At 34.0% G+C, this 17,479-nt stretch overlaps 3 protein-coding genes across 6 annotated transcripts; all 3 read right to left on the bottom strand.

Moving 5' to 3' along the window:
* Positions 1 to 1,946: 1,946 nt before the first annotated feature.
* On the bottom strand, positions 1,947 to 3,333 carry LOC121241792. The gene is made up of 2 exons (XM_041139643.1): positions 3,031 to 3,333; positions 1,947 to 2,931 (listed from the first exon to the last, which is right to left on the bottom strand). Exons 1-2 carry the CDS (start codon positions 3,079 to 3,081, stop codon positions 2,422 to 2,424), a joined length of 561 nt encoding a protein of 186 aa, XP_040995577.1. The 5' UTR covers positions 3,082 to 3,333; the 3' UTR covers positions 1,947 to 2,421.
* Positions 3,334 to 3,488: 155 nt separating this feature from the next.
* LOC121241782 (disease resistance protein RPV1-like) lies at positions 3,489 to 9,118 on the bottom strand. Of its 4 annotated transcripts, none has more exons than XM_041139634.1 (6): positions 9,057 to 9,118; positions 7,576 to 8,673; positions 5,764 to 6,039; positions 5,639 to 5,675; positions 4,677 to 4,891; positions 3,489 to 4,574 (listed from the first exon to the last, which is right to left on the bottom strand). In XM_041139634.1, exons 2-6 carry the CDS (start codon positions 8,536 to 8,538, stop codon positions 4,080 to 4,082), a joined length of 1,986 nt encoding a protein of 661 aa, XP_040995568.1. In that variant the 5' UTR covers positions 8,539 to 8,673; positions 9,057 to 9,118; the 3' UTR covers positions 3,489 to 4,079. The 4 variants fall into 4 exon arrangements, with proteins under 4 accessions (XP_040995568.1, XP_040995566.1, XP_040995565.1 ...); XM_041139632.1 differs by having other exon boundaries at positions 4,677 to 5,675; positions 7,576 to 7,715; positions 7,818 to 8,673; XM_041139631.1 differs by having other exon boundaries at positions 4,677 to 5,675.
* Positions 9,119 to 11,478: 2,360 nt separating this feature from the next.
* LOC121241784 (disease resistance protein RPV1-like) lies at positions 11,479 to 15,236 on the bottom strand. The gene is made up of 5 exons (XM_041139635.1): positions 14,080 to 15,236; positions 12,762 to 13,863; positions 12,222 to 12,497; positions 11,567 to 12,130; positions 11,479 to 11,528 (listed from the first exon to the last, which is right to left on the bottom strand). The coding sequence occupies exons 1-5, from the start codon at positions 14,574 to 14,576 to the stop codon at positions 11,508 to 11,510; spliced, it is 2,460 nt and encodes an 819-aa protein (XP_040995569.1). The 5' UTR covers positions 14,577 to 15,236; the 3' UTR covers positions 11,479 to 11,507.
* Positions 15,237 to 17,479: the final 2,243 nt, after the last annotated feature.

Genomic DNA, 17,479 nt, shown 5'->3' with positions numbered 1-17,479 from the left:
CATACCATCCTCACTCTCACCCATGTTGTTCAAAGTGTTCTCAATTGTATAAATTTGTTGAAATAACAAATTAGAGGTCACATATAATGAGTCAGAAATTTACAAAGTGACATCATAAAAAACTTTTAGAAACTTAATAAAAATACGAGACAATTTTTTCAAATCAGAAAATAATAATAATATTAAAAAATAATATTATAATAATATTAAAAAATAATATTCTAATAATATTTTATTTAACTCATCTAAAAACATCATATCTCATCTTATCTTATCTCATTTCTCAATCTAAACGGGGCCTTAAAATGAATAATTGTATTTAAAATCTTTTATACCATACACAATTCACATGACATAATTTGATTTAAAAGATAAATTTTAAAATTTAAATATTACAAATTAAATTATGACATGTAGATGATATATGAAATAAATGCCTTTAAATAGCATTACTTTATTTTTATCGTAGAGTTTTGTTATAATATTCTACCATTAAAAAGTTCTTTTTTGTTTGATATCACTAAAGCGCTATTAAAGTTAGTTATAGTGGATTTTTAGCGTAAATCTACAGCTTTAATTTAGTGCTTTTCAAAGTTAATTTTCTAAGGGAAGATTAATAAAAGTATTTAATTATTAGTTTTTTGAAAATCTAAATATCAATTTTATAAAAATTGAGACCTTAAATTATTATAATGTGAAAACTCATGACCATCCCATCTTATCTCACATAATCATTACATTTTTTTTAAACTTCCATATAAAATATAATATACAATTTAATTTTTTTAAATTTCAAAATAATAATAATATTAAAAAATTATATTATAATAATATTTTATTAAATTTTGAACAAAATATTTAATTTTATCTTATCTAGTAACCAAATGAGGCAATTTTACAATTGAACTCTAATTGTTACGTTAAAATGCAAAAAGCAAAACATTATAATCCAAGATATTGGAGGCAAAACCTGACTTATTAGATGTTTGCAAAAAGAACTCGAGAGCGCTAACATTAGTTTCTCTATATGTATCTTCAAAATTATATATTTTGAATATTAATTTTGCATATAAAGAAAAACTCCTATATTGAATTATGTATTTTTGAACTAAATACTAATAAAATATTTTTTTCTTTCTAAAATTATTATTTTTATATATTTTGCAATTAGCATTTATAGTAAATTCTATTATTTAACCCATCCTCAGAGACATCAATTCCATATATCTAAATATTACCAATTTCATATATTAAAATGAGTAATTTTATCAATAAATATTAACATGTGCTAAAAATACTTCGTATCATCAACAAAATATAAATTTCATGCTTTAAGAGTTGCTATTGAAATAGGTAGGAGAGAGAAAAAAATAATAAAATAATATTTAGAGAGTGAATAGTATTTCTTCAAATTTTAAAGATGCATAATCTAATACAGACTAATTTAGAGATATATTATGCAAATATGAAGATGAATATAAAAATGCATTAACCATTACCAATGTTTCTAGTATGGATCATGCTACAGCTTTCGCTGACCCCCCGCTGGGAGCTATAGCATATATTTATATGTGTTTTTTTTAAATTGTTTTTTATATAGATTTTTTTAATATTTTTAAAAAATAAAATAAATTTAGAACATCATTAAAAATACTTTCTTAATCAAAAAGTAAAAAAAAAATTATTAAAAAATACTTCCTTAATCACGAAGTAAAATAAAAAATCATAAAATAAATATTTTATGATTTTTTATTTTACTTCGTGACTAAGAAAATATTATTTAATAATATTATAATTTTTTTTAAAAAATATTTAAAAAATCTATATAAAAAAAATTAAAAAATACACATAATAAAATACAGTAGAACTGCAGCGGGAGCTCTAGCATTTTCCTTCTAGTATAGGGAACAGATAGGCACCAACGCAAGGGGAAGGGAGCAAAAATGGGTAGAAAAGACAAGAAAAGGAAGGCAATGGTTTCTTCCTCTAGCTGGGTTTCTCTTTCTTGAACATCTCATTCTTTCTCTATGTCAAACCCTGTAATAGAGAGCTAAAAATGAGAGCCCAAAGTTTGGATTTACATCTATTTCGTACTACAATTTTTTTTCCAAAGTCCCATACAAACATATATATAGACGTAATCCACGGTGCCGAACAAGCAAGAGTGAAAATCACAACCACCAGCACCACTGTCCATGATCCATGAGTATTCATCCAACTAACCATTGATTAGTATACTTCTCATGTAAATCCAAATCTTCCTTTGTTTCTTTGACACCCGAGGTTGAAGAACACCTCTCTTGTTGTGGGTACGAGGTGTATTTAAAGTTGTAATCATCATCATCATCATGGGCCTCTTCAATAGTCGAATAGCATCGATCAAATCTCCTGAATTTCCAATTTTCTCATGATCAGGTACATTCAAATTGACATCATCATCATCTTCTTCCTCATGAGCACATTTGGATGATGTTTAATTCTCTCATCATGCTTGTCATGTACCAGATGAACTCCATAACTTTTAAGGATCACTGAATCTATTGCAGGAGGATACTCAAGTACTATCAAATCATTCGTCTCCATTCCAACATATTCTCCATCGTAGTACTCTAACCATACATGATCCATTGAAGAAACTATTCTTTCTCCAGCTCTTCTCTCTCTGCAACACTTTTGGATTCCATGCAGTGAACTAAGAGTGCAGAACACAACATGGAAATCAATTTCGACATGATCATGAGGAAGGGGTCTTTCCCGAGAGATCGTGGGATTTTTCCCAATAACAGCACATAAAGCAATTCTAATACTGATCCCATCAAAACTAACATCTATTTTACATGATTTACCATTTGAAGTCTGATCCTTACCATGGTTGAACCAGTTTGGAATCCTATTTCCTGGAAATATAATGCCACAGTTCTTAAGATGTCCCTGCCAAAAAAATATAACAAATTTTCGGCATGAGCAAATTTATACAAAGGAGAGAGAGATCCGAGAGACACAAGCAGAGAGAGAGATCAAAGTCGTTACCTCAACAAATGAAGAACTTGGCACAGAATTATCTGCTACATTCACAAGCATTTTGTGACATCCTGACAAGCCAATCCAACACAGATCTCGCAAGTTGCTTGTATTGAGTACAAGTCTTTTCGATATTTCTGGAAAAATCTCAGATGATATGCATCCACTAGCATGTACCTTTTTTATTTTATTTTATTTTATTTTATTTTTTATATTTGGTGGGAGTTCTAGGATTCCTTTAAGTTTCTTGCAATCCTCCAAGATCAGGATATTCAAAGCATCAAATGTTCTTACACTTGTTGGAAGGCTAACAATATCAGTCCCTGCAAGATCTAATTCTTGCAATGTGGAATTACAATTAAGTGTTATAAAGAAATCCAATTTTGATATGGCAGAGTTCTTAAAGATTGAAAACTTCCAGTGCTGGAAAAACTATTGAGGAAGATGGAGTAAGATTTGAACAATCATAGGCATAAAGTTCCCTTAGGTGCTTAAAACTGAAACATACTGCTTGGTAAATGCATAAGATCTTTACAGCCTCCAAAATTCAAAATGCGAAGCCCACTGAGGTTCCCAACAGATGGAGGCAGTTCTTTTATGGCAGTGTCCTTCAGTGTCAAGCCATTCTAGAGATTTCAAATTGAGGCTTCTTGGAAAACTGATGTTAAGGCTACAACATCCATCCAAACGCAAACAACTAAGCTTATTAAGGAATCCAACATAATTATGAACCTCCACTAAATTTTCACAACCATAAAGAGTCAGTTCCTTTAAATTTGGACCCCTTGAAAGATCTGGGATTTACAATTATAGAATTCCATAACTGTTAAGTTTTGAGAACCCTGTTAAAAAAAAAAAAAGAAGAAAAACATATTAGCTTGAAGGAAGTCTATAGAGGCTCCTTAGTTGAGAAATGCTGGAGGGTTTTCGCAAATCTGAAATTTGCACGCCCAAAAGGACCCCTCTTGTGTTGAGGGTACATAATGGACTCCCTGATGCCATCATCTTCATCCTCCTAATGCCTCTTAGAAAGTTGAATACCATCGACTGAATCCGACTCAAGAGTTTTCAATCTCTTCACTGGGTACATCCAAATGCACATCAACATTCTCATGGAGTAGAGCTGGATCATGATCTTTCACATTCTCTTCATGCTTGTGTACTAGATGGACTCCACAACTTTTGAAGAACACCAGTTCATCTAAATATCTATAGAACTTTACTTGCATATTGTCCTCCTTTGGCTTAAAAGATTCTAGAACGACATACTCTAGCCATACATGATCTGATCCCATTAAATCAACCACTCTTTCTTGGACTTCATTATCATTGATCTTAACACCAATAGAATGAAGGGGCCTTTCCCGGCCAATCAAAATATTGGGTCCAATAATAGCACATAGAACAATTCCCACGACCTCATCCATGTACAGAAGTCCATTAATATCCATTTCACACGAATTAATATTTGAAGTCTCTTTACGATGGCTGAACCAGTCCGGGATCCTATTTCCTGGAAGTATTATGCCGCCTAAAAGGTCCTTAAATTGACCCTGTTAACAAATATCATAAGCTTTTCAGCAGTACAACCTACACACCAAGGGGCACAAGAAAATGTTTGAGAGAGAGAGAGAGAGAGAAAGAGAGAGACATACCTTACCCAATAAAGGATCTGCCACATGATTCCCTATGTTCACAAGCATTTTATGGCATCCACACAAGTCAATCCATTCTAGTGCTTTTAAGTTGCATGCATTGAATTGAAATTTCTTTGATGCTTCAGGAAAAATTTCCAATGACATGCACCCACTAGCATCTACCTCCTTGATATTTGGTGGAAGTTCTACAATTTCTTGAAGTTGCTTGCAATCTTGCAATATAAGGCGGTTCAATCCAATAAATCTTTTTATGCTTGGAGGAAGGCTCACAATATCAGTTCTCGAGAAATCTAAATCTTGTAATGTGGAAGAGCAGTTAAATAGCTTAAACAAATTCGATTCTGATAGGACACACTTCCCAAGATTAAAAAATTGCAATGCCGGAAACACTGTTGAGGAACAATCATCATTAGAAACGCTTGAATTCTTTGGAGTTTGCAAAGAGAGTAATTTTACACCTGATAAAATTTCTGATCCCTCTGTGGACACAAAAGAGGGTATGGATTGTCTTTTATTCCTCACCTTCAATAGGAAACGATCCTTGAAGGAAAGAGACCTTAGATTTTGCAACTGAAGAATGGAACTTGGTAGATTCAAAAGACTTTTGCACCCATCTAGACATAAATCTTCAAGGCCAGTGATGTATCCAATGGATGAAGGCAATTCTTTTATAGCAGTGTAGGCTAATGAAATGGAACTCAAAAAATGCATTTCACACTCAATTTCAGGAAAGTTCTGAAGGCTTAAGCAATCTCTAATGTCAAGCCATTCTAGAGATCTCAACTTGAGGCTTCTTGGTAAAGTGGTTAGGTTAGAGCACTTGGAAAATGACAAATGGGTAAGTTTATTCAGGTAGCCAACAGAATCATGAACCTCAACTAAACTTTCACAACTAGAAAGAGTTAATTTCTCAAGACTTGGGATCCTTGAAATATCAGGGATTTTTGTTAGGAACTTACAATCAGATAATTCCATGATCTTCATGTTTTGGAAATTCTGTAAGGAAAAGGGGTATAAATTAGCTTCAAAGTGGTTTACATCAAAATTTAGAGGATAAGAACATCAACAATAAGATTGATTGTACCTCGAATACCTCCTTCAATTCTTTGAAAAGGCTATTACTGACCCTAAAAACAGAGAGTTTCTTTCCATGAAAATTGGACGGCAAAGCTTGTAACGGATATTCAGGCCAATCAAGCAATCTTAACTCGTTAGAGAGATAATTAGGCCCTTCAGAAAAACATGCATTAGGATTTATAAAGAACCGGAGCCTTTTCATCTTCGTGAAGGCTTTGGAACTCAAGTGTATCAAGTCTCGTTCAGGCAACTCCACCAATATGCCTTCAATTTTGTTTGTTCCCTAGTAAGACAAAATAAAAGCTAACAAAATCAAAACATTTAACTTCTCCATCCTTTCATCATGTGCTAGAAACTATTGTTTTGTTTATATACAGAAACATAGAGTTAAACAGTTTGTATATTTTTTCTTTTTCTTTTACTATTTTCACAAAGGGAAAATTGTTTTTATTATTGGCATGTACCAAAGTAAGACTACTTCCAGAATGGCAGTATAAATATATACAAGAATGAATGTCTATAGATATACACACAACCAGTAGATGTTTCTAGTTAGCTTCTCTTGTGGAAATGAAACAATTTTAAACTTTTTTTTTTAAGAGAAGAGTTAAACTCTTATCGCGTTTTCTTCTAGTACATAGCGAACATCTTCATGAAACCAAAACCTACTACGTCTGCCAGGTTCTTTGGGTGATTATTGACGAACAATTTCTCTACCCATTTCTTGTATCAAGTCATGCATCACCAATCTGTTATTCTCTTCAATAGTTATAAGAGACTTATCTGTAAGAACTCTGATCCCAATATCAAGGACAAACCCACAACTGTCTAATATTTTAATGACATAATCTGCATCCTCACCTTTGAAAAAACATGCAATGTCAAGAAAGATATCCTTCTCATTGTCATCCAGATCATCATAACTGATTCTAAGTATGTTGTGTATATTTTTGTTAGGAAGCCTTTTGCACTTATCTAATGCACTTTTCCATTCAACTAAACTTTCACAACTAGAAAGAGTTAATTTCTCAAGACCTGGGATCCTTGAAATATCAGGGATTTTTGTTAGGAACTTACAATCAGATAATTCCATGATCTTCAAGTTTTGGAAATTCTGTAAAGAAAAAGGGGTATAAATTAGCTTCAAAGTGGTTTACATCAAAATTTAGGGGATAAGAATATCGATAAGAAGATTGAATGTACCTCGAATACCTCCTTCAATTCTTTGAAAAGGCTATTATTGACCCTAAAACCAGAGAGTTTCTTTCCATGAAAATTGGACGGCAAAGCTTGTAATGGATATTCAGGCCAATCAAGCAATCTTAACTCGTTAGAGAGATAATTAGGCCCTTCAGAAAAACATGCATTACGATTTATAAAGAGCCGGAGCCTTTTCATCTTCGTGAAGGCTTTGGAACTCAAGTGTATCAAGTCTCGTTCAGGCAACTCCACCAATATGCCTTCAATTTGTTTGTTCCCTAGTAAGACAAAATAAAAGCTAACAAAATCAAAACATTTAACTTCTCCATCCTTTCATCATGTGCTAGAAACTATTGTTTTGTTTATATACAGAAACATAAAGTTAAACAGTTTGTATTTTTTTTCTTTTTCTTTTCCTATTTTCACAAAGGGAAAATTGTTTTTATTATTGGCATGTACCAAACTCCAAAGTAAGATTACTTCCAAAATGGCAGCATATATATACAAGAATGAATGTTTATAGATATACACACAACCAGTAGATTTTTCTAGTAAGCTTCTCTTGTGGAAAGGAAACAATTTTAAACTTTTTTTTTTAAGAGAAGAGTTAAACTCTTACCGTGTTTTCTTCTAGTACATAGCGAACATCTTCATGAAACCATAACCTACTATGTCTGCCAGGTTCTTTGGGTGATTCTTGACGAACAATTTCTCTACCCATTTCTTGTATCAAGTCATGCATCACCAATCTGTTATTCTCTTCAATAGTTACAAGAGACTTATCAGAAAGAACTCTGATCCCAATATCAGGGAAAAACCCACAACTGTCTAATATTTTAACGACATAATCTGCATCCTCACCTTTGAAAAAACATGCAATGTCAAGAAAGATATCCTTCTCATTGTCATCCAGATCATCATAACTGACTCTAAGTATGTTGTGTATATTTTTGTTAGGAAGCCTTTTGCACTTATCTAATGCACTTTTCCATTCATGAAAACTTCTACCATATAGATTTGAGCCAAGCACTACTAAAGCCAATGGAAGGCCTCTAGCACAACGCAATGCATGCTCTGAGAGTTGTACAAACCCATCAATGGGCTTGTCTTTTTTGAAGGCATGCCAACTGAAGAGCTGAAGAGCTTCATTGTGATCCATTTGCTTCACCTTGTATGTTAAATCAACTTTATGTTTGGTTAGTAAATGTTTGTCTCTTGTTGTTATGATGATTCTACTTCCCAAACCAAACCAACCACTTTCTCCAGATAATGCTTCTAACTGGGCCAACTGATCTACATCATCAAGAACTAAAAGAATCCTTTTACAGCAAAGCCTCTCTTTTATGATGTTGATTCCTCTATCAACATTGTCAACCTTCAAACTTGAGTCTCCTAAGATGTCATAAAGAAGCTTCTCTTGTAATTGGACAAGACCGCACTCCCTTTTTGAAGTTTCTCTTACATTTGCAAGAAAACAACTATCTTCAAATTGATAAGCATTCAAGTTATAGATTGCTTTGGTAATTGTTGTCTTGCCAATTCCACCAACTCCAAAGACTCCTATCATGCGTATGTCATTCATCCCAACACTTAGAAGCACATTGATGGCATGTACACGAGATTCTACTCCAATCGGATGCTTGGCAACATTCAAGTATGTACAATTACTATTCTTGTGACTGCTTGAGCAATTTCTTGAATAAATTTGGATTCATTCCTACCAATACCAAAACATCAAATGAGTAACACTTATGAAAAGAAATAAGAACGTGATCTAGTGTCATCTTTTCTCCAATAATAGATGACAATGGTAGTCTTATATGCACTATTAAACTTCACTTTGTTGACGCCTCCACAAGAAAATGTGAATAGATGAAAGGCAAAACAAAAAAGACAGGAAAAAAAAAAACAGAGGAGGAAACTTCGACCCCCAGATCCAGGATGAAGGATGGATTTGTCTCAGAATTTGAATCGAATTAATCTCTTTTTAACTTCCTGCTCTCTAGTCCAAGATCAGACATGCATTGTATGAATGTATGGTGTGAAATTGAACAGAATATGTAAATTTCTTGTATGAGAGACAAGAATAGTTAGAAGTACCCGTTCCCTTCTAACTGCCACCCTGACAAATTGGCCACTTCTTTTAGGCATGCCTTCCATCTGCACTCTCGCACTATCTTTGAACCTTTCTTCAAGTTTCGCCAATGCTTCTCCAAAACTCTTTGTCTGATGTCGTCCTTCCGATGGATTTACGTTATAAAATACTGGTAAAACCATTTGCTATTTTGTTTTTCTACACTCTAGAATCTTCGTTAACTCATCCAGGCACCAAGTGGATGATGCATAGTTTTTGGAGAGTACAGTTATTGAAATTCTTGACTCTTCAATGGCTCTAAGAAGTGCTTGTGAAATTTCCTCTCCTCTTCTAAGCTTATCATCAATGTAGGTGATCACACCCTTTCGATGCAAAGCATTGTGTAGACGGGCAGTAAAATTATTGCGGGTATCTTCACCTCTAAAGCTAATGAACACATAGTAAGTCTACTGAGGACTTAAAGAAGCAGAACTAGGGAAAGAGGAAGAGGAAGAGCCACCATGGAAAGCCATTGAACTAGTCCTCGTAGAACAACTTGGTCATACTAGTTAGTAATATATATACAAAAACGCAGCAACTTCCTTTCAAAGAAAACTAATTGGAATAAATCACACAGCATCTTTTGTAAAGCAAAAAAGCAAATGTCTTGGAATAAATCACCCACATAACCTTTTATAAAGCAGATGCTTTTGAAAAGCATAACAGAAGATGTCTTGGAATACATCAACAGAACCTTTTACAAAGCAGATGCTTTTGAAAAGCATAAAAGCAGATGTCTTGGAATAAATTACACATAAAAAGTAATTTAATTAGATGCTTGGTTTTAGTAATTTGTCAGTACTTCCTGGCTCTTCCAAATTGCCAAATCCAAACTGCCAATTAATTAGATATTTTAATTTTAAGTTTTCTTTACAAATCAAGTCTTATCATGTCAATTAAATAAAAGGTGTGCTTTGCACACTAATTTCTAAATATAAAATTTCAGATGGATAAGTCTTGTTTAAATCTTTTGTTAAAAAAGTAGTCTATTAAAAAAAAAATAGATTTTTTTAACACTCTTCATGATAGGATTCACTATTTTTTAGAAAGAGACTGTTCGAAATTTGTATAAACCATTACTCTTTATTTCTTTATTGATAGCGGAGGAATATGTTATAGAAAGAGTCATCCTCCAAACTTCTGCCATTAGTTGATATCAGTTGCTGACAGAGGATGTAGGTTGGTGCGCAGCTTTGTCAACATTGTTGGGTTATACGAAAATTATTAGGCAATCTGATCAACATAGATAATGAGGGGGCTAAAGTTATTCATCCTCGTTAATGACATTCTTAAAACAACCAGCAATTCTATGACAAAATCAGTTTCATTCTATAGATCAGCGGCATCATGAGTGGATTTTACACTCTTCTGTTGTGGGTACCAATTGGATTCCAAGCTGTAATCATCACCATCACGGAGTCTCTTAGTAACTTGAATACCAGCCATTGAGGCCACTGAATCTTCAATCTCGACATCAACACTATTAGGGAGCACACATGGATGAACTTGCACATTTTCTTCGAGCTTGTTTATCAGATGCAACCCGCAACTTTTAAAGAACACCATCTTTGATTCACAATAAAACTCAACTCGCAAACTGTTCTCCTTTTGGTTAAAGGATTCCAGCATGGAGTACTCTAGCCAAACATGATCCATTGAAGGAATTGTTCTTTCTCTAAGGAACCTTTCGACTCCATTGCCAATGATCTTAGCACTAATATCAGCAGGGGGTGTATCTGGCTGGGTGATCCCAATAATGGGTCCAATAACAGCACACAAAGCAATTCCTTTGATCTGATCCAGATACAAGGGTCCATTAATTTGTATTTCACAAGATTCACTGTTTGAAACCTCTTTGCGATGGCTAAACCAGTCTGGAATCCTATTCCCCGGAAAAATAATTCCACCTAAAAGTGCCTCCTCAAGTTGTCCCTGTTGAATGAATATTATTATAACTTTCAGTAATACAACCCATAAACATTAATGGCATACACAAATACGTATTAGAGAGAGAGAGAGAGAGAGAGAGAGAGAGAGAGAGAGAGAGAGAGAGAGAGACCTCAACCAAAGAAGGATTCGTGACATGATTCCTGATATTCACAAGCATTTTATTGCATGCAGACAAGTCAATCCAATGTAGTGATGGTAAGGTGCTTGTATTGAACTCAAATTTTTTTGATACTTCCGGAAAGGTTTCCAATGAAATGCATCCACTGGCAAACACCTCTTCTATATTTGGTGGAAGTTCTAGAATTTGTTCAAGTTGCTTGCAATCCAACAACATAAGGCACTTCAATCCAACAAATCTTTTGATGCTTGCTGGAAGAATAACGATATCACTCCTTGACAGTTCTAAAGTTTCCAAAGTGGATGAGAAATTAAATGCTGTAAAGAAGTCAGACTTTGATAGGACACAATCACAGAGATTCAAATATTCTAGTGCTGGCAATGGAGGTGGCGGCCTTGAGAGCAGTTCTTCATTTGATGAAATTTCACATTCTTCTGTTGACATGACACAGGGCGTGGAACATCTTTTCTCCTTCTCCTTCTCCTTCTTTGGAAGCTTAACAAGTTCTGAAAAATTTTCGACACAAAGATTGCGTAAATGCTGCAGCTCAAGAATGTTAGTTGGGAGATGCATAAGGTTTTTACAGCCTTTTATGTATACATCCTGCAGGCCAGTGAGATACCCAATGGATGAAGGCAATTCTTTTATAGGAGCTTGGTCGAATTTAATGAATCTTAAGCATTCCATCTCACACTCAATATCAGGAAAACTTTGAAGGCTTGAACAATCTTCAAGGACAAGAGATTCTAGAGATCTCATCCTGAGGCTTCTTGGAAAACTTTTAAGGCTTGAGCATCCGAAGAATGATAAAGAGGTCAGATGATCATGGGAACCAACAGAATCATGAACTTCAATTAAACTTTCACAATTACGAAGATACAGTTCCTCTAAATTTGGGATCCTTGAGATATCAGGAATTTTTGTTAGGAATTTACAATCATAGAAACTCATAAACTTCAGGTTCTGAAAATTCTGCAGATCAGTAAAAAAAAAGAAGAGAAATTAGATTCAAAGAAGTTCAAAACTAAATTGAAAAGAAAAATATTGAGAACATAAGTTTTACCTTGATTCCCTCCCCCAATTCTTTTATGAGGCTACTACGGATCTGAAAGTCGATGAGTTTTTTTCCATGAAAATTGGATGGCAAAGATTGCAAAGGGCATTCACCCAAATCAAGCAAGCTTAACTCATTAGAAAGGTAATTAGGCCCTCCAGATAAACATGCATTGCGATTTATAAATATTCTGAGTCTTTTCATCTTCATGAATGCTTTGGAACCTAAGCATATCAAGTCTCGTTCTGGCAAATCTATCAATATCCCTTCAATTTTGTTTGTTACCTAGGGCAACAACATATACAACATGTATTAGCAAATTAACTCACACCTAGACTGTCTTTATATCTTGCTTTTCTGCTAATATTTTTCAAATTGAGTAATTTTTTCTAATATTTGAGTTTCCAAAAACAATTAATCACATTCAAAATATAAAAAATTAATGTCTCTTCAAAATCTGCATATCATTGAAACCTGTTCATAAATGAAAATGGAAGATGCTCATAAAAAAAGTAAAATTAGTCTTGTTTTCTTCATTTACTCTCTTACCGTATTTTCTTCTAGTACATAACGAACATCTTCATGAAACCATAATCTACTACGTTTGCCAGGTTCTTTAGGTGATTCTTGTCGAACAATTTCTCTACCCATATCTTGTAGCAAGTCATGCATCCACAATTTTCCACTCTCATCAACACTTATGAGACACTTATCCATGAGCCTTTGAATGCCATCATCTGGAAAGAAACGACAACTATCTAATACTTTGATGACATAATCTACATCTTTTGTTTTGAAGAAACAAGCAATATCAAGGAAAATATCCTTCTCATTATCATCCAATCCATCATAACTTGTTCTAAGTATCATTTGAATATCTTTGTTAGGAATTCTCTTGAGCTTATCCAATGCACTTTTCCATTGATGTATGCTTCTACCTTTTAGATCTGAACCTAGAACCGTTAAAGCTAGTGGAAGACCCCCTGCATATCTTACTGCATCTTCTGTTAGTTCTGCATAATCATCAATAGGCTTTTCTCTCTTGAAGGCATGTAAACTAAAGAGCTGAAGAGCTTTGTCGTGATCCAACTCATTCATCATGTATGTTGAATCAACTTCATGACTAGTCAATAAATTTTGATCTCTTGTTGTTATGATGATTCTACTTCCTAAACCAAACCAATCATGATCTCCGGCTAGAGTTTCTAATTGGACCAACTTATCCACATCGTCAAGAATCAGTAGAATCTTTTTAGAGCAGAGCCTATGCTTTATCACATTGATTCCCCTATCAACACTACCAACTTTGAAATTCTTAGAGTCTCCTAAGATCTCATAAAGAAGTGTCTCCTGCAGGTGCATTAGACCACCCTCTCGATTTGAAGTTTCTCGAATATTTGCAAGAAAACAGCTAGCTTCAAACTGATAAGCAATTGAGTTGTAGATTGCTTTGGCGATGGTTGTCTTTCCAATTCCACCAACTCCAAGGATCCCTATCATGCGTATGTCATTCATCCCAATACTTAGAAGCAAATTAATATCTTTTATATGAGATTCTATTCCAACTGGATACTTGGCAACGCTTAAGTATATACGATTTACTATTCTCAAAACCTCTTCAACAATTTCGTTGATGAATTCAGATTCGTTCCTACCAATAGAGAAGATCATAAGAAACAATCAATGAGATGGACTCTTCAAATGAAAAGAGACAGTAACATAACATACAAATAAATATAGTGAAATTGCTAATATATATATATATATATATATATATAAGGTATTTCGTCATCTACTGCAAAAAAAAAAAAGAAAAAGAAGAGTTTAATTCTGAAGTCACACAATGATCATTAGAATTAAGTAGTACCTGTTCCCTAAATGAAACCCGGACAAGTTGGCCACCTCTTCGAGTGTTTCCTTCCACCTCCGCACCTTCATGTCATCATTAAACCTATGTTGATGTTTTGCAAATGCTTCACCAAAACTCTTTCTTTGATGTCGTACTTCTGATGGATCTACGTTGTAAAACACAGGAAGAATGATTTGTTGCCTTGTTTTATTACAATCAAGGATCTTCATCAGCTCGTCTAAGCACCATGTGGATGATGCATAGTTTTGAGAGAGTATAATGATCGCAATTCTTGATTCTTCAATAGCTTTGAGAAGTGCCTGTGAAATTTCCTTTCCTCTTCTAAGTTCATAGTCTATGTAGGTGTTGATTCCCTTTCGATCTAGAGCATCATATAGATGGGCAGTAAAATTATTGCGAGTATCTTCACCTCTAAAACTCAAGAATACATCGTATGCCCAGCGGTCGGTGAAAGAAAAAAAGGAAGAAGAAGAAGAAGCTCCTTGCAAGGCCATGGAAGAAGTAACGGTGTATGCACGTAATTAAGCCTGATTACAACTCAGCAGTACTACTGATTCTCTAATGCATGATGTTGGTAACACGAAGTGGTAAAACAAAAGATCATGAGAAGGTTGTGTATGAAATGTCATGGAAATCCAGTGAGATAGCAGGTCATGGAAAAGAGGTATTGTGAATACAATGGGAGCATTTATTCCTGCTGGGACCTGAGTGGATTGATGCAGCTTACCTGGTTGAAATGAGAAGGGATATTAGTTATTTCCATTTTATTAATTGCTGCTTAATCACAATTCAATGTATGTTTTCATTTCGTTGGCCCATTGCCGTCCTTAAAGTAATCACTTTGGTCTCAAAGCAAGTTGATACTTTTTGAAAAAAAAAAAAAGATGTTCAATTCGGTCCATTGATTTTTATTAGATGATGACTTTGATGTAAAAAGATAAGAAGAGTATCTCACAAAGATAGAACTTTTAACTTTCAAAGTTGTTTAGAATGATCAAGTTGGTCCCACAGCGATTGACTTTACTCTGTTTTAGCACAGATGCTTGTTGAAAAAGATGATCATGAAAATCATTCTATGCTATACCCACGTCTGGAAATTGATAAAGAAGTAACCAAAGTCTACAAAAATATTCATCATCCTATTCGCACATTGCACCTTATGACCGACACTGACTGTTAAATAGCACAATCGCCTAATTTTTTAGTTTTTCGTCTCATTTTTAACTCCCTAAACATATGGTTGCTCATTTCTGTCTTTCTTCTATTCGGCACTCACTAACATATCTAAGTTAATTCTTATGATTAATATTTTTTTTATATAGTCTTTATTTTTATAGGAACTTGATTTTAGGACTTTGTCATTTTATCCATCTACTACAGTGAGAACCTTCCCTTCGGTTGTTCCAAGTGAATTTATTCCTTCGATGCCCCATATACCTAAGAGAACACACATCAACCACCTCCCTAAACACAGAAAGTTGACACTCGGGTCTAGGTCGACCTCCCCATTTCTCATGGTGATTCAAGATCTCATTGAAGCACAGTTATAAAGCAGTGTTAGTTAAAGTTCAGGTGCAGCTCCGAGCACATTTTGGTTGGAAACCACCCCCAGAGGCTAGTCTGAAGCTTAATACAGATTGTATAAGGTAATCAATAAAATTGGATACCATCTCCTTGTTTTTATCCGTGCAGGTCTTCCTTCTATTCGGTACTAACATATATATGTAAATTCTTAGGCTTGATGTTTTTTGTTTTTATATGTAGTCTTTAGTTATTTTATAGGAACGACTTCCTCTTTTCATCCATGTAACTGCCAAGTTTCCTCTCTTTGCATAAGGTATTCACCTACCATATATTAGGGTAATTAATAAATTTAGGTATCGTCCTTTATTTTTAAAAAAAGGTGTTAGCAATATATTCCTTTATTGATAAATATATTTGTATCTTAAAATATGTTTATATTATTTTAGTATTATGCAAATAAAAAGTACACAATTTATGAGATAATGTTACTATAGCTTGGTATGGCATTTGAACCTGTTAAAATGCTGTGTATCATGAGTATTCAATTCCTATACTCGATACCTGGTTTGATTTCTCCCAGAATAGAAAAGAATCCTCATAATATTATGTATCCACCCATCAGAAAAAAAATATATCATGTTGGTCATTGTTGATATCCAAGAATCTCTTTCCTTTCCAATGGCGATTCCTTTAATCTCATTCGAACACAGCTAGCATCCCATTAATTTCAAATGAATTACTTTTTGAGGTCTCTTTGCAATAGCTAAACCAGTCTAGAACCCTATTTCCAGAAAATATAATGCCACCTAAAGTAACCAATAAACCAAATCATATATATGCATAAAAGAGAGATATAATAAAGAGACAGAAACATGGACAGAGACATACCTGATCATCCAATTAAGGATTTTTTACATGATTCCCTACAAGCATGCATTTTGTTGCAATTAGACAAGTCAAAATCACCACAAGAAAATGCCCTATAAACCTTGAAATTCAATGGTGTTCAAAGTGGAGGTTTACAGCCTTTTGAATTTCCAAATCACACAAATTCTACAAAATACACAGTCCAAAGACAAAATAAAACCTTGGCATATGGAACTTCCAACATCAACATCATTTATCATTGGTGATGAATTTGTGCCTAGAATGCTAAAACGCAGAAAAACTATAAAATGGAACAAGACCCTGATAGTGATAGCAGAGCAATATTTACCTAAAAACTAGTACAGTTCAACCTATGGAACAAAAGGCAAAAGTACCATCCAATACATTCATTGCTCTAATTCAATCTCCCCATGCTCATCTGTCTCCCCATCCACAGTTTGGTTGCTGATAAAACAGGGGAATAGAAAACAAAAATTGAAGATTCCACCTAAACATTCATCTTCACGCAGCACACCTGGATGATTTTTCACTCTCTCTTCATGCTTTTGTATCATATGGATTCTGAAAGCTTTGAAGAACACCGATTTTGAAGTGCAAAAAAGTTTAACTTGGAGGTTGTCTACCTCTATCTTCAAAGATTCTCCAACAAAGTAGCCAAGCCAGACATGTTCTGAACATTGAAAAAAAAAAGATGTTCAATTTGGTCCATTGATTTCCATTAGATGATGACTTTGTTGTAAAAAGACAGAAGAATATCCCACAAAGATACAACTTTATACTTTCAAAGTTGTTTAAAATGATCAATTAATTGGTCCCACAGCAATTGGCTTTACTCTGTTTTAGCACAGATGCTTGTTGAAAAAGATGATCATGAAAATCATTCTATGCTATTCCGACACTGACTGTTAAATAGCACAATGGCCCAATTATTATTTTAGTTTAGCAAACTTGACAAACCTAAAGTCAAGAACATTTAAAGACCCCT

Source organism: Juglans microcarpa x Juglans regia, chromosome 8D (assembly GCF_004785595.1).
Source record: "Juglans microcarpa x Juglans regia isolate MS1-56 chromosome 8D, Jm3101_v1.0, whole genome shotgun sequence".
NCBI lineage: Eukaryota > Viridiplantae > Streptophyta > Magnoliopsida > Fagales > Juglandaceae > Juglans > Juglans microcarpa x Juglans regia.
The sequence above is the reverse complement of the archived record's forward strand: the minus strand, read 5'-3'. Positions and strand labels throughout refer to the sequence as shown.